General features: G+C 37.0%; 1 protein-coding gene and 1 long non-coding RNA gene across 3 annotated transcripts in view; one reads left to right on the forward strand and one right to left on the reverse strand.

Moving 5' to 3' along the window:
• The window catches only part of LOC101736873 (ceramide transfer protein), a 46,680-nt gene extending 28,163 nt beyond the window's left edge, over nt 1–18,517 (reverse strand). Inside the window, exons 1-7 of one of the 2 annotated variants that reach the window (XM_004922352.5) lie at nt 18,143–18,517; nt 17,846–17,962; nt 16,749–16,826; nt 16,580–16,679; nt 15,851–16,018; nt 14,688–14,838; nt 13,208–13,268 (exon numbers count right to left, since the gene is read on the reverse strand). In XM_004922352.5, the coding sequence (XP_004922409.2) occupies nt 13,208–13,268; nt 14,688–14,838; nt 15,851–16,018; nt 16,580–16,679; nt 16,749–16,826; nt 17,846–17,962; nt 18,143–18,361 (894 nt within the window). In that variant the 5' untranslated portion in view covers nt 18,362–18,517. The remainder of the gene's footprint in view (nt 1–13,207; nt 13,269–14,687; nt 14,839–15,850; nt 16,019–16,579; nt 16,680–16,748; nt 16,827–17,845; nt 17,963–18,142) is intronic. The other variant, XM_004922353.5, reaches the window with a different exon arrangement.
• Nucleotides 18,518–21,671: 3,154 nt separating this feature from the next.
• On the forward strand, nt 21,672–22,365 carry LOC134200691 (uncharacterized). Its single transcript, XR_009975707.1, has 2 exons — nt 21,672–21,885; nt 22,182–22,365. It is a non-coding gene; the product is annotated as an uncharacterized LOC134200691 (long non-coding RNA).
• Nucleotides 22,366–22,820: the final 455 nt, after the last annotated feature.

Here is a 22,820-nt window from a genome sequence, read left to right on the forward strand (position 1 = left end):
CAGCAGTATAGACCTAACAAAAATGACTTTTTGCTAAAAAATAATTGGAGGAAGGCTTGGCTGTATGGGCTGTGTATCCTTCGCCTGTCCAAACGGACGAATCGACGAAAAAACGCGTATGCCGGTTCCACTATTTAAAAAAAATATACTGCTAGCGTTAACAGTTCTGTGTACATTGTAGGTATTAATATTGTGTGTGTGTGGTTTAGTTTTTGACTAAAGTCATAACACCACAAAACACTAAAATATTGAATACAATTTAAGAGCGCCACATGACATTTCTGCATTCCCGTTAAAAACTCACAACGTATGAAGGCACAATACATATCTAAAATGTTCTAAAAATCAGATAATTAAAATTATATTCGACAATGATATTATCTTTTTTTTTTATGATTGAAAGTTTACTGGTGGCCCGAAGGCCTTTCCAGTTTCACCAGGACAGGTGGGCGAGCAAAGGCTCAGCCAAGAGGGGCGGGATTCGCTAACAACTGCCCGAGCGCCTCCGAAGGAGACCTAAACTCAAGAGCAATTGCTTCGCGAATGAATCTACTACCGGATCGGAATCGCGACCCGCTGAGAAGATCCGGCGAGAAACTCAGCGGGCTGATGCATGGGTTAGGTTAGCACGTCGACCTCTTTGTCGAGTTCGACGAGTAAGGTTACCGGGGTCCCTAAGCCTGCTCCTAGTATTAGAGCTGAAGGCGTCTAATGCAAAGGTTATTGGATCTGATGGATCCGTAAGGACGTGTCTAGGGCGTCGACGGTGACTGGTTCCTGCATGATCAGGATTCGGGGAGTAGTCAGCGGCGGCAACGATAAGGCGATTATCATATCATACGCATAGTCTTATCGAAGTACCGTTCCGACGCTGACTTCATGTATTTCCGAATTGATTCGAGGCCCAGGTCGTCGTGTAGGTCAACGTTCCTCACAAACCACGGAGCCCCAACAGCTAACCTGCAAAAGCGGGATTGTAAAGTCATGACGGGCCTTATGCAAGTTTTGTAAAGTGTCACTTTGTTCCGAAGAGACATTTTACTCCGCTTACAGATCATGGGATAGAGTCTACCGAGAATAAACGCGGCACGGTCACGGACTGATTTTATATGCGGGCTAAATGTCATCGATGCATCCAGGGTAACGCCCAGGTACTTGACCTTCCTGACCCAGGGTATGGGTTGTCTAAAGAGAGTAATCGGGGGTGTGTGATATTATCTATTAAATAAATAAAACTATATGAAAAAACATGAAACTTTATAGTGGTACAATTGTCCCATACATTCTTGCTATTGTCCTTTCTTTATTTAATTGAATTACTAGAGGGAGGAACGGAAATTGTATTGACCTATTTGCATCAACATTGCAGAAAATCGACCTTCGGGAAAATACGTCAATAGTTTAGTCAGCTGTATAGTGCCACTCACCCTACATATACACTAAATGCTTTCTTAGTTAATAAAGTGATTATGATAATTTGTACAATAGTAATTGATTGATTTGATAATAAGAGGGAATTATTCTCTGTACATTTACTTCAATTTAAAAAGAGGCTTCTTTTAATTACGAATACAAACGTTAAATGTTCGATGTTACAAAGCAACCATTTCTTGTTTGTCATGTGTGACTCTTCGTTATTGATTTGGGTTGAAGTTGTCAGTCACTTAATTAAATGACAAAATACACAAGTACACAAAAGTAAAATGGTGATTGGTGCTTAAACTGGTTTGTTTGTATTTTCGGTATTCAAGTAAGGCGCAGTTACAACAGGCTTCACAATTATCACAAGTCGGTGTCCTGCAATGTGGTGTAAAAAGAGCCAGCCGGTCACGTTGCATGCCGCCGGTGTCCCTGGCCCGTATCCAGATGGACAGTCCGTACAAGTATAATGTTACCAACAGCGACGATATTGCTGCGTAATCTATATACCCATAATACCCATACAGACACGGTTTTACGGTGAAAGAATAACATCGTGTAATAAAAATCAAACCCGCAAAATTATAATTTGCGTAATTACTGGCGGTAGGACCTCTTGTGAATTCGCAACGGGTAGGTACCACCGCCTTACCTATTTCTGCCGTGACGCAGTAATGCGTTTCGGTTTGAAGAGTGGGGCAGCCGTTGTACTATACTGAGACCTTAGAACTTATATCTCAAGGTGGGTGGCACGTTTACGTTGTAGATGTCTATGGGCTCCAGTAACCACATAAAACCAGGTGGGCTATAAAAAAAATTCAAAACAGTTAAGAACCTATTTTATTCCTCTGTTCGTTAACCTCTTTGTTGTGGCTATTGATGAGATGGACTTTAAAATAATAAATATGTAGGTAGTCAGTATTTATTTTTAATATAAATGAAAGATTTAAAGGGTATTTATATCGTGGAATAAGATTACCTCATATTCAAAACTACTGTTACGGTTAAGGTTTGGTTTTTTTTTTGGTCGTTATATTACTTCAGACGTTTCAAATACTTTACAGTTTCCGTGGTCTCAAGGACGAGTTTGTGTGAGTCGTTAATTGACGTAGAAAACGTAACTAATCAAGTCACTTGCATATTTATACTATCAGTAGTTATTATAGAGACGCAAATAAATTTTTTGAAGATTTGACTTAACAATTCCATATCACTACATAGTATAAAACAAAGTCGCTTTCTCTGTCCCTATATCTGTCTGTCCCTATGTATCCATAAATCTTTAAAACTACGCAAAGGATTTTGATGCGGTTTTTTTAATAGATAGAGTGATTAAAGAGGAAGGTTTATATGTATAATAACATCCATTAAATAGTGGAGAAATCAATAATAAATTACAGTTTCCGAAGCGAAGCGAGGGCGGGTCGCTAGTACTTTATAAATTTCAAACTTACAAAAAAAAGTTTTAAATTAAAGGGAAGGTAACAAAAGCATTTGACGAAATTTAATTATTAAAGTTTAAAAAAAAGGAATTGTTTGCTCTTAATTCAAAGAGAATTTACTCGAGTAATCGAATCGATAAGATTATGTTATATTGTGCATCTCTAAACACTAATACTAGTTTTTTTTTCATTTCTTAGACGGGTGGACAAGCTCACGGCCCACCTTGTGTGAAGTGGTTACTGGAGCCCATAGACATCTACAACGTAAATGCCGCCACCCACCTTGAGATATGAGTTCTATGGTTAATATAAAAACGCATTCCTCGAATCAATTATTGTCTAAACTGCATACATAATTTTCTGGAACCTGTAAGTAATACGATCGGACCTTTGTCAATGACGTCGATAACTAATGATGTTATGTTCGCTTCACTCGAGCGACATGTCGTTTGTTCGTACGTTACAACGTTCGACATTGTTATCGATAGGTTAATGATCTGGAAACTATTGAACGGATATAACACGATTTGTGTTATTATATACAGACAGCCCTGACGATAAAGCGATACTTTAAGATGCAAATCGTGTTTTATTCGTTTACATGCGAAAGTCTATGTAAACACATCCGTACTCAATTCCATTAACAATGTTAACAAACCCGCCCGGGCAACCAACCCTGCGATAAGTGGAGCTATATTTTAACTTTGACCTCGTATATGACGGATTCTTACCACGTTCTACGTTTTTCTATCGCGAACCTATCACTATCGTATACTGGTGGTAGGGCGCATATGAGCCCGCGCGGGTAGATCCCACCACCCTGACTATTATTACCGCGAAGCAGTCATACGTTCCGACTTGCAGAGTGGGATATGCATTATACAAATACATTTGGGATTTTGAAGTGGCGACATTCGTGGCGACATTGGACGAGTTGGGAAGGAAAATAAGAAAAGCCTCGCCTTCGAAAAAAGGCTTCGCCTCGGCCAACAATTACATGTGATCTGAGGTTTACTTTTTACTTTCCAAGGGCTGTATACAATTTTTTGTCCGACAAAGGCGCAAAGCGGCAACTTTGTTTAGCGCAGCGGGACGAAAGGTGCCATTTTCCGCTCGGAGGGGAAAAAAACAATATAAACGAAAACCGGCAAAAACTTGAATCGCGCCAATGACATTTACAAGAACATCTTACTTAGATGCAAATTCCTATCAGCAACACCGAACATTCGAGACGTCGATATTCTTTTATTACTTTCATTTAATTAAACTTAATGCACTTCGTGAAATAATAATAATAATATTTATTCAAGCCTCTTAAAATGCAAACACGTACAAGAATTCTTAACACTAGTATATTAATATACATGGCTTTTTTATGAGGTATACAATAACAAAATTCCCTGACTTTTATGCTAGGAAAACCTGTGTTACAAATGTCAGTGATTCAGTGCTGTCTATTCCAGCATTCCGTACAGATATGTATATTATGTAATCAAAAAATTTTCAAAATATTCCAAAATCGAATCATTTATCCATTATAACCACGTTAAAGCATTAGTACACATCACGCAGCCGACGAGATTATTAATAGTTTCAAATAACGACGCGTTGATGATAATCTATGAATGTCTGAATAGTTTTTATCGTGGTCACTTAACTGGGTTAGATAGCAATTTACGTATGTTATGTCACACGCGTAATTACATTTCGTCTTACAACAAAATATGTGCAAAACAACTTTCAATTTATGTAACATCACAACGATTTGCTAGTTACGGATCTTTAATGAAGACGCATTAACGTTTTCGAAATTCAATCGTTTACCTTTAAACGAGCAATTCTTGCATATATATATATATATAAAATCGTTGGAGCCGTTTCCGAGATTCAGATATATATATATATATTATATATATATATATCTGAATCTCGGAAACGGCTCCAACGATTTTCATAAAACTTAGTATACAGGGGATTTCGGGGGCGATAAATAGATTTAGCTACGATTTATTTTCAGAAAATGTTGTTTTATTCGTGTTTTCAATAATCAACTCTTCCCGACATCTATTGGCGAATAATAATACTATTTTTCTTAATTGAGGGCAACTAACCGCTTTAAAGACACAACAAGATGGCGTTATCAAAACAAAAAACCGATCAAAGCTCGGTCATCATCTAGTAATAATTAATCAATGTTATGGAATAGACAAGAAGTTCGTCTTCGTAATATTTATCACACGACCAAACAGTCGAATATCTTAGGTGATGTTAAGATACAACCCTGCAAGGACTTGTTCATAATCTTTTGAATATAATGATAATATAACACACGTGTTAATAATAATGATAATGATTATCATTTTCCATACCATTCATAATGTAAAAATTATTAATCATAAGCACTCGCTAACATTTATCGCTTATATATATATAATAGTTTTATATCGTAATTGAAAAATACAATAGCGGTAGGGCGTACCACTATCCTATACATTTTGCGAACGTTCGTATTATGCTGGAACCACACTGCGTTATGCGCTATTCGTTATGTGACTACGCCGTATTCGCCAAAATATTTGTTAAGCGCGCAAACAACAAACATGCCATCCACACTTCGAACCTGTGCGCTGAATTATGCCAAATAAGGCAAATATGTGTCTTGTTTGCGTGGAGCGATGGACGTGTTGAGAGTTGCCGTAATTAATTATTTCCTAAATGTTTCTTACCAATACTTGTTGTACAAAGTTACTAAAAGACCGAAAAGAAAACGCTGGTGGATGATTACAAGTCATAAGACACGTCGATACACGACTGCCACAACTCACAAGCGAGCGAATGACACACCGAAGTGTGGGCAGTCGATGCGCATATTCGCCTTATTCGTGTCCTTTGAAGTGTGTCAAAAAACCGACAAGTCGACGGATACGCGTATTTGCTATTCGTCCTTATGTGTTATGCGTACGAATAAAGCGAATATTGGCGAATATACTCTTCACACTTCGCCGTATGCGCGTGAATAGCTCGCATAACGAATAGCGAATAGCGCAGTGTGGTTCCGGCATTACAGTGTGTACTATTGAGGTGTTCATCGGTCTCAAAGTAGACGGTGTTATTTAGTGACGCGTAAGGACTGCGGTCAACAATAACACCTTGTAGTTCATGGGCTCGTCCGCCATTGTCCTCCTTGCATCGATAATCCTCCATGCTGAGGATCGTGGCCTCTTCTAACAACTTTCTCCTGGATTATCCTGCGCCGTTCCCGCCATTGTAACGTAATTAAAATATATCTATATGTACATCAGTTATTATTCGACTTTTCTTGAAAACGAGTTTTTTTTAAATGCTTAGATGGGTGGAGGAGCTCACCATGGCCCACCCGGGGGTTAAGTGGTTACCGGAGCCCATAGACATCTACAACGTAAATGCCGCCACCCACCTTGAGACACGAGTTGTAAGGTCTCACTTTTAACAGCACAACGGCTGCCCCGCCCTTCAAACCGAAACGCAGTACTGTATGGTGGTACCCGTGCGGACTTACAAGACGTCCTACCACCAGCGTAAAGAGGTTAGTACAATTTGCTGATAAATTCAACGAATAAAAATCACACACAAAAAAAGAAATTGTTTTACGAAATTTCTCCGTATAGCACGCAATGTAACACAGTCAAATATCAGCTGACGCGCGGATTCTACCTTCACGACACGGGGATATCGCCCATTCGATTGTGTTCTCAAATATGAACGTCTTTAATATTTTTATTGATACTTGCTTAGTTTAGAAAATTTCTGCATTCTTCAATCGTAATACGAACAATTAGAAAGTTTTCTTTGAATTCTTATGTACTGCTTCGAAAGAAAGCACGTTTCGTCGACCTTCAAGAACGGAGAAATCAACTACATAGTTTGTTTAACCTTGTACCAACATAACCTAGACGTTCTTTATATATAAAGGTTACGATTTAATGAAATAGTATCAAATAAATAGTAATTTATCCAGATCACAGGCTGGAAATGCACAACATGAATAACAGTTCGTTCAACTGGCTAGGCGAATGATCGATAAAAATTTAAAATAAACTTAGGATCACTAAGCCCGTACATTATGCTCCAGTGTTCGCTCACGCGGCCCGCACTCATTTAAAATCATTCCAAGTCATTCAATCCCGTTTTTGCAGGATAGCCGTCGGAGCCCCGTGGTTCGTTAGGAACGTCGACCTCAATGACGACCTGGACTTAGAGTCCATTAGTAAGTATCTACAGTCGGCGTCGATGCGCCATTTCGACAAAGCGGCACGACACGAGAACCCTCTCATCGTGGCCGCCGGTAACTACATTCCCGATCCTGCGGAAAGAATGGAAAGCAGTCGACGTCGCCCCAAACACGTCATTTCGGATCCTCCCGATCCACTAACGGTGCTTTTAGGGACCTCAAGCACCGGTCACCGTTCTCGTCGAAGCCGTCGCTTTCGACGAAGGGCTCGTCGAGTAAATTAACCCTCAGACACTGCCCACTGAGTTTCTCCCCGGATCTTCTCAGTGGGTCGCGTTTCCGATCCGGTGGTAGATTCTGCGAAGCACGGCCCTTGCTAGGGTTCGTGTTAGCAACGTCGACAGGTTTGAGCCCCGCGAGTTCACCTACTAGTTAAGGTTACGCTGAAATAGCCTCTCAAGAATATCAGCTTAGGAAAGAAAAAGAAAAAGAAAAAAAAGATGAATACGACGCAAGGAGGAGGATTGAATGGAAACGCAATTCAGGATTTCTGAAATATTTTCCCTATACCAGCTCACAGCCCCAGTAACGCCGCCCGTAATCAGGACCACGTGAATTCATACATTCCGACATCCAAGTCCCCAAAATCGATAAACTGTAATGGAAGAAATACTATCCCACCAATCCTTCAAATCAGAAAGCCTTTACCAACATTACTCATAATATAAGGGAATAGTAATGTCGGAAAATAGTTAATTATATAGCTTCAATGATGGTATTGAAGTCGTCTTGAGGTTACGCATAACACATTCGCTGTACTCCTGTTGAGTAATACGATTATACCCGGTTCAAATCATGCCGGCGTGGGCTACATTTATAAAACAAATGAAGAGCTTCCACATTTAAAAAAAGCGTTGTGTAATAAAATGAAATCGGCGAAATTAATTAAGTTCTAGTGGTGAAAAGTATTGTGAGCCAAACGAGTTGCTATACAATCCTGCTTATTTCATCGCGGAGTAGTAATGCACTCCGGGTTGAAGGGTGATACGACCGTTTTAAGAAAAATTCGACCTCATATTCATGTCAGCGGCGTTCAGATTGCAATGGACTCCAGACTAACTTTTTTTTTATGTTTGAAATATTACTGGTGGCCCGGATACCTTTCCAGTTTTACCAGGACAGGTGGGTGAGCAAGGGCTCAGTGAGGAAGGGTTGGATTTGCTAACAGCTATCCGAGCACCTCCAAAGGTGTCCTAATAACTCAAGAGTAGCTGCTTTGCGAATGAATCTACTACCGGATTGGAATCGCGACCCGCTGAGAAGATCCGGCGAGAAACAGCGGGCTGATGTTTAGATTGATTAACTTAACCGTAGATGAGCAAAAACCTCGGCTGTCCACTAAAGCAATATATACAATATATTAGCAATAAAATAGCAATAAAATAGCAATAAAATTACGGAGAAATAACTGTATACACTTGAGGAGATTGAAATTACATATTAATATATTCTTCTTTTGAATAGCCTGACAAAATACGATCATATATGATAATCTGTATGTCTCTTATGCTTGGATTTGGGTGTAAGCTTCATTAGTCCTGTATATGGTATCCTAAATACGAAAGCCAAATGGTTATGTGTAGGTTATGGTGTAGCGGTAGCTATATGAGAGTCAGCTCCATCAATTCACTGAATCAGTTCATCCTCAAGTCACTAAACTTCCACTGAGGTCCCTCTCTTTAGTTTAGTGACCAGCGAGATAGTGATTTTATTTTATCACAGAAGCACAGAAGCGTTTACCTTGATTTCTTTATAAAACCTTCTATGTGTATGCACTAATTTTATTAATATGAAACCTTATCGTGTTATCAATCACTTTCAACGACATAATACAAACGTACACAGAACGTGTAAACATAGCCGCGAAAACAATCAGAGAATAGTTCGTGTCTCATGATGCGTTAAAACTTTAATAGCTAAGATAAAAACGAACTAATGATAATAGTTTTAAGTAATAAACTCGAATGTGTTAATTTAGTTAATTAAATAAAACATGTAGTAAGGTAATTCCCGAAACATCAACATGCTACATTATGCCTCAGTTATAGGCATGGCTAATGACAATGCCGATATTCACGAGCAACAAAAATCGCTTCGCTACGGTAACCGCGATCACGTCTTTCGTTTAACCTAATCAAAAGAAACAGAAAATTCAGGATCGCAAACCGGTTTAATCAAACATGTTCTATTTCAAGAAAACCAGATACAAACAAAACTGCAATATTCTGTAAATACTGACGCATGTAACGCTAAACACAGAAATGATAAAACAACAAGAGCTTGCCCACCTGATGAAGTAGTTTCTTGAAAATTTTAAATTTCATTATCAAACACGAATTTCTCAGAACAAACACTAGAACATCACAATAATTTACTGTAACGAATTTAAAACCAAGGTTGAAGGTAAAAACACGTGAAAATTAATATCGGATTTTAGTGTGAAAACGGAAAAAATAAATACACGCGAACGCGAGACGCGACCGATCGACGCAACGGACGCGCCGTTTGTGACTCGTGTTGAGAGTTGTGGCTGTAAAAGGGGGAGAAAGGAATTTCTAGCATAACTTTATTATCGTATAACCCTTACTACGGAACGCGATTAATGAGTCGCATAGGAAGTAACACGAACTGAACATTCATAGTCAGTTAGTTTACTTTTCAGTATTTGTCTTAAACAACGTAAGTATCATTTTTAACTAAATAAATAATAGTTTATATATATAAATAAATAATACCATGCACCCCACGCTTTTTTACAATAAAATATTTTTTTCTTACACCATTTTTAATTCAAATTTATTAAAATTTATTTTCTATTTTTTAGTTGGATTTTCTATAAAAGCGTATTTTGTTCGTTTTTTTAAACTACATATTATTTATATTTCATTTTTTAGTTGAATTTCAATTTTTTTATTTTTTTTTTAATATTGTGTTGTCGTCGTTTCTTATCAAGTATACCAAATTTCGAGTTAATCCGACGTTTTGAAGGGGATCAAAATCATGTTCAAAGATTCCGTTACATACTCTGAAGCTAATAAAAGCGTATTAAAAATACATCAATCTAGACATATTCGTGGTAGAGAAATAAATAATCAACGATGTTTTGTTTGTTTGTTAAAATCCCCGTGATCTACATTCGATGTAATAAACCGGAATTATGCGCTTATCTTTGGTAAACGCACAGAGCACACGCGTCAACCAGAAAACATCGCCATCGAACTCAATAAGACAAATGTTTGAATTCGCAAAAGAAGATTATAAGAAATACGCAACTATTCCAATTAAAAAAATTCACTCTATTTTTTTATGTTTTGAATTTTGTATGTCTAAATCATGACCAAGATTTAATATGGCATTGATACCAAAACAATTGGAAAAACACTTACTAATTGAAGAAGACTTAGACATGAGATGACATAGACATTCATGCTTGGTATATGCATCAGTGTGCTGATTGGATGGTGAAGCTGAGATCAGACTCAATTCTTAATTGAAGGGGGGTGGGATGTACATGCCGAATGGAGGTTTCGGAATCACGGGTTACCATAATTTTTTTAATATTATAATATAATGCCTAATATAATGCCTTTCGAAAGTTTTTATTTAGAATTCATTCATACGTTAAAGTCACTAACAATGAAAATGAATGTCACTGTCAAATGATCACGACAGTGCACAACATATTGGAGAGATAAGCATTTTTTTTATTTTACGCCCAGATCATTTCCACGAAAAGAATTGTAAAAAAAAAAAAAACTCAAGTTTTATATGTAGTAACTGTCTTCGAAAACGCAATTCCGGATAGCGTCAACGATTTTTGACAGGACACTAAATAAGAACAATTAACTAAAAATAGGTATGTATGTACCTAACGACGTCTGACAAGACATTAAATAAAAGCAATGAACCTGAAATAGGTTCTTTGCTTTGAAGTGAGAATCAGTACCTGAAATAGGTACTGATTCTCGTTTAATTATAATTTACACATGACCCTAGCGGTGACACCGTAATGTTTTAACTTTTTAATTAAATGACGCGCGTATTCTACTGTTTTATGTAAAGATCATTTTATTATATTCAACAACTGACAGCTTTAATTTCACGGGGTATGAACAAAAACGGCGAGTGGCATCTGAGCTTATCAAATTAATGTTACTCACGGTGACTCAACGCAGTTATTTTTCCGGTTTTCTTCAGAAAAGCCCTACAATCTGTATAAATTTTTTTCACAACAGAGTAACAATGAAATAACTGGCATATAACTGAGTCACCGCTTAAAATCGACATTAAAAATTAGACAGAATGTAATGTTCTTTTATAGTAATTTCTGTTCAAATATTTTATGAACATACAAGACTTTAATTGACTCTTCCATAACCAATAGTTTCGATAAAACTAGCTCGGACTCTATCATTTTCGAAAAGAATTAATTATAGATCATTTTCTATCAGACGATACGTGAGCCCCTTTTCTATTATTAGCCAATAACACGTTTTAACATCTGAAGGACATTGCTGTAGAATTTGAAGCCCGTGCGAGTTTAAATACGAGGTTTATCTATTTTATTTGCGCTTCAAAAGTTTTTGTTTTATAGTCTTTTTATTATCATCATATGGTCGTGGTTGAAAATTTAAACTAAACAAACACTAGACATAGTATGTATTACGTTTTGTATACGTATTCATCGATTTTAATATTTAAAATACACATGTGTTTAATTATGTATGTTTAATGTGTTTACCTACGGTGAATTTCTTTGCATTACCTTGGCTCGCCTAATAGAGAATAACATAAGCATCAAGTCCGCCAGTGTACCAAAATTCATAAAGTGGTATCCAAGTAATATATATAAATGGACTAGCTGACCCGGCAGACCTCGTACTGCCTCAATCGATAAATAAAAGACCGAAATTTTTGTATAATATAAACTTAAATCAATCAAAAGGAATCCGTCCGACGGCGGACACATCAAAGGAAAAACAAAATTCCAAGCGTTTTCATATTGATCTACATTTTAAACCTTCTGTGGACTTCCACAAAAAATTTAAGACCAAAGTTAGCCAAATCGGTCCAGCCGTTCTAAGTTTTAGCGAGACTAACGAACAGCAATTCATATATATATATATATATATATATAGAATATAGAACATAGAATATAGATTACAATAACACGTTACCCAAGTTCTTCGTCACTTCGGGTACTATGACAAAAACGACCGAAGTCCGTAATAGTTCCACCATTACTTTGTAGAAGCGTATAAGACAAAAATATCTTCTATTTATTTAATAGGTCCGATCACCTCTTTAACGAGGAGACGCGCAGGGGTGAGGAAAATTGAATCGTAAAATTATACTCCTAATGTCTAATGTTGTTTTCACGCAATGTGACACTCATGTCATGTCAAAATTATAAGCTTCTCTAGCTCACTAGAGAAGCTTATAATTTTGGGTCGCATAGAAGGCAGACGCGCCGTAGGCAGAACACCGGCTAGATGATCAGATCTGGTTAAGGAAGCGGTTGATGGTAGTCTGTACCATGCGGTCCATGCCACCGATGACAGAGCACTATGGAGGAAAGTCACATGTGGTCGCGATCCTCAGCTTTGAGAGAATGATGAATAACAGAGAAGAGAACACAATTTTAAAATGTATGTGAAGAGGGTTTCGTCCACGGTTTTGTGAGATTTCTGGAATGCACGTCAACTGGCTCCTTTTTACAATTACGGTTTGGTGATACATAAAAAAAATTTGCACTATTAATACGCTTTTATTAGCTTCAGACGTATGTATGTAACGGAATCTTTGAACATGGTTTTGATCCCCTTCAAAACGTCGGATTAACTCGAAATTTGGTATACTTATTAAGGACTGATGACAGTTCAATTTTGAACAGAAATTACTATAAAAGAACTTTACGTTCTGTCCAAATTATGTCTTTGTTATGTAATTATTAAACTATTATTTATTTTAAGTCTTCATTTAAAGAATATTATTGGCAGTTAGTGTTCAGAAGTAGCTGCCGTTTCGACTTCAGGAACGACCTTATATCGTGAATGAAAATTTCATAAAAACTCACCTCGTGGTCTGGTCCGGGTTTGGATGCTAATCTCGCTTCATTTAGTTGAGTCTTGAGAGCCCTGCATATTTAAAAATAATAATAATAATCTCATCAATAATTCACATTTACAACACATGTAAAGAAACTCATAGTTACAACAAAGACAGGTAGTATGAGTCATTTTTATTACTGGTGGTAGGACCTCTTGTGAGTCCGCGCGGGTGGGTACCACCACCCTGCCTATTTCTGCCGTGAAGCAGTAATGCGTTTCGGTTTGAAGGGCGGGGCAGCCGTTGTAACTTACTTGAAACCTTAGAACTTGTATCTCAAGGTGGGTGGCGCATTTACGTTGTGGATGTCTATGGGCTCCAGTAACCACTTAACACTAGGTGGTCTGTGAGCTCGTCCACCCATCTAAGCAATAAAAAAAATTGAGGACATAAAAAAATTAAAAAAAATTACAACAATAAATGCTTAAAAATCAGCTAACCGTGGTAAAATTAGGTGATACGAAACAAGAAATAAAAAAATAAGATGACTATTAAGTACTACAAACATGACGAAGATGATAAGCTTTTTGGAGTAGTAACTCTAAAGGACCAGACTTTACCCGAGTCCTTATCTACACTATTATCATATCGGTCTTATTTTAAGTGGAGAACATATGATAATCAATCAATAACGAGCCGTTAGATCGCGCCATAAGACCATAAGATTACTTAAAGGTAAATATATCTGCCATATACGCCAGCAAATCGTCACTGTCAAACCAAAATCTGCTATATGCAAAAACTCTATTTTGAATTAACGAGTAAAAACATTTTCGTATATAATTTTATATGAAAATGAATTTTTAAGAACTATATCAAATGAAAGCTATAGATAAATATTAAAGCTATAGACACATAAGTTTTTTTTTATACGGTAGATAGGGCTGTGAACTATACGAAAAGGTCAATCTCAAAAAGTGCACATAGCAGATTTTGGTTTGACAACGACGAAATATGATGTTAATATCACGGATCAACACCGAATTTGACTTTGATTGCAAAGCATAAAATTTCGATATTTTAGATCGTAATTAGACGAAAAAAAATACATGGCATGAAACAGTTTGCTTTTGAACTTTAATAAATTGGCCACATATGAAACAAAATGTATCAGCATCGTATTTACACTTTCGTGACATTTTAAGTATTTCTGGGCTTGTACAAAACACCTGATCGTTGTTTATGACTAGAGTGCCATCTAGTGGCACTGTGTAAACGTTAACACCCCACTCTCATAGCGTGGTTTTTTTTGAAAGTTTTAAAATTTATAAAAAAAATTGAAAAATGAGTATTATTACTATAACTATCACAAAAGCAAACTTTATACCAAAAAAAGGTATTTTATTTTCGTTTTTGTGAATAATTAACCGGAAAAAACCTAGTGTAAACCTTAGGACAAAGAACGAATTTTTTTTGTAGAGTTGTGTTATTCCACAATTCCGACGTACATATATAAGTCCTCGGCTTGTCTCGCCTGCTTCTCGCGTCGACGCAACAGTTCGACGCAGTGCTGCAGCGTCGCCACCGTCGCGCCGCACGTCGCTCGGAACGACGTACTCGTCGCCCGCACTTCGCCTGCGTGCACTCTGAGATCGTTGCCTGCATGTACATAAGAAAATGTATTAATGATTTCTAGGTAGACCTTTTAAACGGTAGGCAGGGGCTTGACTCTGCCCCTGGCATTGCTGACGTCCATTGACGAAGGTAACCACTCACCATCAGGTGGACCGTATGATCGTCTGCCTACACTGCAATAAAAAAAAAAGGTAACATGTTTTTTTTTTTTAATACCCTTTTATTAGCTTCGGACTTATGTGTGTTAGTATGTAACGGAATCTTTGAACATGATTTTTGAACCCCTTCAAAACGTCGGATTAACTCGAAATTTGGTATAATTATGAAGGACCTATGATAAATCAATATTTAAAAAAAATATTGGAATAATTGAAATTCTACTAAAAAATGAAAAATAAATAATAGTTTAAAAAAACTAACAAAATACGCTTTCATAGAAAATCCAATTAAAACATTTAAAATTTTTTTTAATAAATTTGTATTAAAAATAGTGTAAGAGAAAAACATTTTATTGTAAAAAAAGCGTGGGGTGCATGGTACAGTAGTTAGAAGGGTTATTTTGATAATATCCTGAAAAGCACCTCACACTTTGTTAGTTTTTTTTAAGTTATTATTTATTTAATTTTTTTAAGCTATTATTTACTTTGACTGTTTACCATTTCGAAATTAAGGCTTTTAACGTAGTTATTTACCGTTGACTAAAACGATAAGACATATTTTTTGCTGTTTGTTTCTTTGTTTACTCCCCATTAGTTTTACATTTTAAATTTTACACGTGAATGTATTTCTTGCTTTAAACGTGTGAGTAAAATCTCGGAACGCATGACAGCTTCCCTACAGAAATAGGCAGCTAAGTGATACCTATGTGCGCTGTCTAGCCTTACCACAATGATTATAATTCGTGCCTCAATCTGGAAGTCGATTTGACGACGTCTAATTTAAATATTCTCATGTAAATCTGTTTCTAAGAATATATTCATAGGAATGAAGCCCGGCTGATTTTTTTACAAAACCGAAAATGGCAAAAGAACCTTACCATCGGCTAATTTAACAGCATCTATCGCATCATTAGCATCATCAATTTTTGGGTAAGAATCGATACACATATCAAAGTATTGTTGCAGTTGTATTGCTTGCTTTGACAGAAGCTCATTGTACGTTTCCAGCTCAGTGATTTTCTCTGTGAGGCGACGTGTAGAGTGACCTGCAATGAAGTTATCCAATAAATATTACAGTTATGTTTTTGAAAACAAAAAGTAAGCCGATGTTAAATCAATTAACGAACATTGATTTAGTTCTGTTTATCAAAATAGTTATTCTGTACTGGACATTTAATGATAACATTCACTATGTGGATTTTGCAAAAAAAGATTATTGAGGAATGAAAAAGTTTTTTTTATTTTATCTAAAATACCATATATTTAGAGCCACAAAAAATGCTTATCGACGCTTGAAAGGCAAACGTGACTAAGCGAACAATAACTGCTTTGTACATAAATGATAGCCAATAACCATATTCTATGCGCAAAAAAAATATATTAATAAAAAAATATATTTCTAGGTCTATCTATTAAATCATTTAAATCCTACAGCTATATTAATTAAAATATAATTTTTTTCAGGTATTTCAAGTTTAAATTAGTCTACTTGTAAAGTTCCCGCATTGTCGCTTAGTCACATTTGCCTTTCAAGCGTCGATATATAAACAAACACTTTCTCTTTACTATGAAATAAAAAAAATGAGAATAAAAATTGATGTAGCTACCGTGTGACCCTGTAGACTGTAGTGAAGTGGCAGAACCATGCCTTTGAAGACCTCCTCCATTTGAGCTACTATCTGAACTTGTACCGTACCCTGATTCAACCTGTAAATTAATTACTATTTTTATAAGGTTAAATAAGTAATGTGTCAAATCGGTGCATATTTGCAGTACCTCTGGCGTTGGAGATGTCCACGGGCGACGGTGACAGTTCACTGTCAATTGAACAGCCCGCTCATCTGCCTTCAGTGGCTAGTGAAAAATACAAATTCCAGTTTACCACTAATTTCACTTGAATATCTAATTTCATTTCCATTACTCATTATTCATTGTTAAATTATAAAATTATCATCAGATTGTTTGCCTTAAAACTTTTCTTTCTATTAATAATTTATTAGTTGCTGTAGACGGACTATGTTGGTAATTCCTGGCATTTTTAAAACTCAAAATGATGAAAATAATATCTGCTTAATCTAAATGCGGATTAAATAAATTGTAAATTATGAATTTTGTTATCAGATGATATAAATGTTGATAAAAATAATGTGCCAGGCTTGTATGGATAATAGTTTGCCAAAAGATTATTTGGAATATGAATCATTTTGTTACAAATTCACTTGTATTGAATATGTCACACTCACTTCTATACATTGACCTGATTTTTATTAAATAGACTGAAGTTCAAAATACTTTATAACTTGACTGCAGATAAATTCACAGCCCATTGAAATGGGCAGCTCGCAATTAATAGTAATTCTATGTCCCAATTTAAAAGCTAATAAATGCATAAAATGAATGATGAATGATAATTAATGATTTAATACATGCACATTACCTAATATATTTTTATCTATCATACAATTAAAATTCATATTTATTTATAATTTTCTCAATATGGATAATAAAAGACAATTGTTTTTCTTTCTTGATTAACAGCATTACGTTGGTTAGTAAATGTGATTATTTAAAAATTGTAAATATCTAGTCATAGACATCAGCAACTTCACTATGACCCTAGCACTACTGAAGTCCAGATGAGCAGCAGTAACTACTTACCATCAAGCGGGATGCATGCCTACAATGGCAATACAAAAAGTATGAATTTTACTTTATTTTAGTACCTATTTTAATGAACGACATTAACTTCATTCATCGTTATTAAAAATGTACCTATGAATTGATATATTTTCGTGTTTTTTAAATATTTAATAGACTTAAATGAACATTATAAACTAGTATCAACTGGTAAACTATAAACTAGGAAGACTTACTTTGAAAGACTCTAGAATATCAATCCATTGCTGTTTCTCCTCTGGATTAGACGCTCTTAAGTACCAAACGCAGTCGCTAACAGAAACATCGAATCTACAGTCATCAAACTCGTGAGGCTGGAAATAATAAACATAAAAGCAATCAAGGCTATCCGTAATACTTGATATTCGCACGGTTCATGCATCGACAACCGAAACTTGTTAAACATTAAATAAATCTTATAAAAAACTGGGCGCCGCAAGGACAAATTAATTTCGTTATCTGTCTAGCTTTGTTCAAACGCAATGAATACTCACCTTGACTTTAGCTTTTTTCAGACATAAGGCACCGCGGCATCCTAAATTGCTTTCGAGTTCATTCTTGTAATAAGATAAAGTAGAATCCTTAAGGACAATAAATCTATCCTGCCAGCCGTGTATATAGTTTGTCCATTTGCTTAGGTATCCGCGAAGTTCAGGAGTTCCGCCCTCTTCTAAATCAGAACTATCGCTGACTGTGATGTTTTCGTCAATCATATTGTGTTACGTGTATGGAAGTGTTAACATTAAATCAACTTTAAACAAAATGACACCAAACAATGAAAAACCAAACTTTTATCTGATATAATTCCGTTTTTACAACGATTTGTTGCTTGTTGCCGTTTTTTTTGACATTAGCTGAGGAACTGCCATAGAGTAAAATAATAAATTCTTCTCCATTTTTTATTTTTTAAATAATTCTGAATTTAAGATCTCTCATAGCACCTACATAATATTTCTTAGAATTGATAAAAATACCTTGTAATCATCAGACATTTAGGTATAAATAATAATTTGGAAATTACAAACACCTGCATTTTTTTACCTATTAAGCGTTAGATACGATTATTTATTTATTAAGTTATGAATTTAAGGATGGTAAATGTTTTCTTTCCATTCACACTCAATTAAGTACACTTTTTAGATTAGTTGTATTAAGATGTTAACCTATCACATAATATAATTCGACACGACGTCTAAGGTACCACCCCTTTCGCAGAATAAGTCTTTTTTATTTTGAACTACACTCGCGAGCAAAAGTTTGGAATCACTTATTTGAAATTGGTTCCGCGCGATCTTGTGTACTGAATATTTTTTTGATAATCATAAAAATGAGATCATTTTAAAGGTTCAACTCTTAACTTTAAACTTATAACAAATTCATTAAAATCAAGCCAGTATTTATGAAGCTATCCCGTATTAAGTGAAGGAATAACGAAAAAGAGGTGTTTCAATTGTTTGATACGTCACGAGTTGCGACCTATTGACCCCTATAAAAGCACTTGTTATCGGATTTTCTTTATCAATCGACTTTCCCACGTTGACTGGTACACATCTCCGCTACTTTTGACCCTTTACCTTGTACGACAATGGAGACAACACCTACAGAAGCAGCACAAATCGTAGCCCTATTGCAAGAAGGGCTCAGCCAGCGAGTTGTCGCTCGTCGGCTCCACATAAGCCAGTCCTGAGTTTCAAAAGTTTGCAAGCGCTTTCGGAAGACTGGTAGCTTTATCCCGAGACCAAGATCTGGACGGCGCCGGTGCACATCGGAGAGGGATGACCGTTTTATCGTGTCGACTTCTCTCCGAAATCGGCATTTACCTGGTGTTGACGTCCAATAGGAGCTCCGAGATATTTGTGGGGTAGCAGCCAGCGAGTGGACAGTTTGTCGACGACTAAAGCAAATGAATCTGACCCCAAAAAGGCCTGTCACAGGCCCGAAACTCACGACAGCTCAGCGACAAACACGCCTTCAATTTGCTCGCACTCATCTTAATTGAGAAGTTGAGCAATGGAGGCAAGTCCTGTTCTCCGACGAGAGCAGGATGTGTTTGCACGGTAGCGACCGAAGAGGTCGGGTCTACAGGCAGCCTGGGGAGTGATTTGCGCAGTGCTCTTTCACTGAAACAGTGGCTTATGGGGGCGGCTCTTGTATGATGTGGGCCGGCATTTCCTTCGACGGTAAAACCGAGCTTGTTTTCGTGCCTGGCGGGGGACGAGGAGGCGGTCTAACTTCGAACCGATACATTTCCGATATTCTGCTGGAACTTGTCGTTCCCTATGCGGGATATACCGGTGATGACTTCCTCCTTATGGACGATAACGCTCGTTGTTACACTGCCCGTGTAACAACTAAATACCTCGAAGAAGTCGGTATCGCCACATTGGACTGGCCTGCGCTCAGTCCTGACTTCAACCCTATTGAGCACGTGTGGGATGAACTGAAGAGAAAAGTTCGTTCCAGAACTCGTGCTCCTTCATGTCTAAATGAGCTGAAATCGGCGTTGATTGCGGAGTGGGAAGGTATCCCACAAGAATCAATTCAAAAGCTGACCAGGTCTATGAAGAATCGATTTCAAGAGGTTATTAGGGCGAGGGGAGGGAACACAAAGTACTGACACTTAATTTTAAGACTAAATAAAAAATTTTTTTATTAATTTTTGTTGTTCTACTCATTCATTATTTTTTCATATTTCCTTGTTTTCCTACCTCCTTCACTTAATCCGAGATAGCTCCTTAACTACTGACTCGATTTGAATGAATTTGGTATCAATTTAAAGTTTACAGTTGAACCTTTAAAATGATGTCATTTTTATAAAAATTAAAAATTTATTTAGTAAGCAAGATCGCGCGGAACCTATTTCAAGTAAGTGATTCCAAACTTTTGCTCGCGTGTATACATCAAATCCCGCGCTAATTTGTTTTAGCTCAATAATACATTTCGTGTAAAATGTATTTGCATGAAACATCATATTATTACGTGCTCGAAATTAACCATATTTCTGCAGTTGCTGCGTGGTAACACGTCGTATTGAGAAATCTCTATTAAAATATTTTGACAGCTTGTCGTAGACTCTTCCCATCGATCACGTATAATCAAACTATTTGAACTAGTTGAAAATTTCAGTAACACTCTAATTTTATTGTTTATTCCACAATCTATACTATGTTATCTCTCGAACCAAGACACCGGTATGGTGATAAGCCCGATCTGTAATCGACATCAACCCCACGAAAAGCACAGAGGTGCTCTTCAAAAGGGGTCGCCCTCCGAACACCACGCTGAGCATCCGTCCATTCGCCCAATCACGATGTTCGACCAGCCCATACCGTGGGCCCCGAAGGTCAAATATTTAGGCGTCACCCTCGACAGTAGGATGACATTCCGCCCTCACATTATGACGGTACGCGACCGTGCGAAGTAAAATGTCCCTTAGAAATAAGGTGACACTCTACAAAACTTGCATACGCCCCGTCATGACATATGCAAGTGTATTGTTCGCTCACGCGGCCCGCACTCACCTAAAATCATTTCAAATTATCCAATCCCGTTTTTGCAGGATAGCCGTCGGAGCCCCGTGGTTCGTCAGGAACGTCGACCTCCATGACGACCTGGACTTAGAGTCCATCAGTAAGTATCTACAGTCGGCGTCGATGCGCCACTTCGATAAAGCGGCACGACACGAGAACCCTCTCATCGTGGCCGCCGGTAACTACATTCCCGATCCTGCGGACAGAATGGAAAGCAGTCGACGTCGCCCAAAACAGGTCATCTCGGATCCTCCCGATCCACTAACGGTGCTTTTAGGTAGTTCAAGCACCGGTCACCGTTCTCGTCGAACCCGTCGCTTGCGACGAAGGGCTCGACGAGTAAATTAACTCTCAGACACAGCCCACTGAGTTTCTCGCCGGATCTTCTCAGTGGGTCGCGTTTCCGATCCGGTGGTAGATTCTGTGAAGCACGGCGCTTGCTAGGGTTCGTGTTAGCATCGTCGTCAGGTTTGAGCCCCGTGAGCTCACCTACAAACTTCGATCAACAATAGTAACTAGATTTCGGGTCGGTGCATAAAATCCGTCTCGTCAAATAACAGCGCACTTGAAATGTGAGCTCTTATTTTGTTTAGTTCACTTCAAACACAGCCAATGTCAACCCGTCTCACAATACCGCAGTGTGTATTCAAAAGTTGCAAAAATAAGGCCCGAAAAAGCAATTTAACGGCCGGAGTATCTTACTTTCGGTAAGTACATGAAGTATAAACTATATTGTAAGCTTTAAACTTATAAATAATATTAAATTTTGAACAAAATTACCGATTTTTAACCACCGCTACAAATGTTGGCCAAAGCTCGGCCAACACATGGACAAACTTTTGCTTAACAGAACAGTAAATGCATGGAGTAGATTTGTGTTGTAATAATTTTTTAAAATTTGTTAGCAGCACTTCAAAATTAGTTGGTTAAAATTGGTTAATGCTGCTTTTGTGTCTGTTTGTTGGACTCTCATTAGATACTTAGCTTTCCATTTTTATTTTAGCTTTCCTAGCAATCACGTGTGCAGAATGGATCTCGATTGTCGCCAGAGAAAAAAGAGATGACTTTTATAAGCCAGCTAAGAACTCCGCTTATTGACACTGGACATCTTTGCCTTCCGAGCTCACGGCTACTGAAATGTGGCCGAAACATTGTAATAAAAATACCACGCTTGAAACCGTTTAAACGTTGTTTTATTATGTGCACTGGTCGCGAAAACTTAAAAATATATATTACACAAAAACGTAACGCTAATAAAATAATAAGTAATGTATAGATACTAACAAACATACATTTCCAAAACATAAAAAGTAAACAACTAAACTTTTACTTTAATTCATTAATAAATTATTTTAGTGTTAAGCGCGACTCCCTTACCTCCTGTAATAAATAGAAATCGGCATTTCAAGAAGCAAAAATAAATAAAGCAAAACGATGTTAGTTCTCAGAGCAATTAAGAGAAAAGTTACTTTATTTGTTGCACCTTAAGATTGATTTAACATTAAAAGTTGTTTAAAATATGTCTTTTTATTGGTAAGTGACAGGAGTAATTTATTGCTTTGCTCGTTTTATGTGACGAATGATCGTAAGTATTAGATAATGTTTTGGAGACTTGTGACTTTATTACTCGGTGCCATAGTTG

Source organism: Bombyx mori, chromosome 19 (genome assembly GCF_030269925.1).
Source record: "Bombyx mori chromosome 19, ASM3026992v2".
NCBI lineage: Eukaryota > Metazoa > Arthropoda > Insecta > Lepidoptera > Bombycidae > Bombyx > Bombyx mori.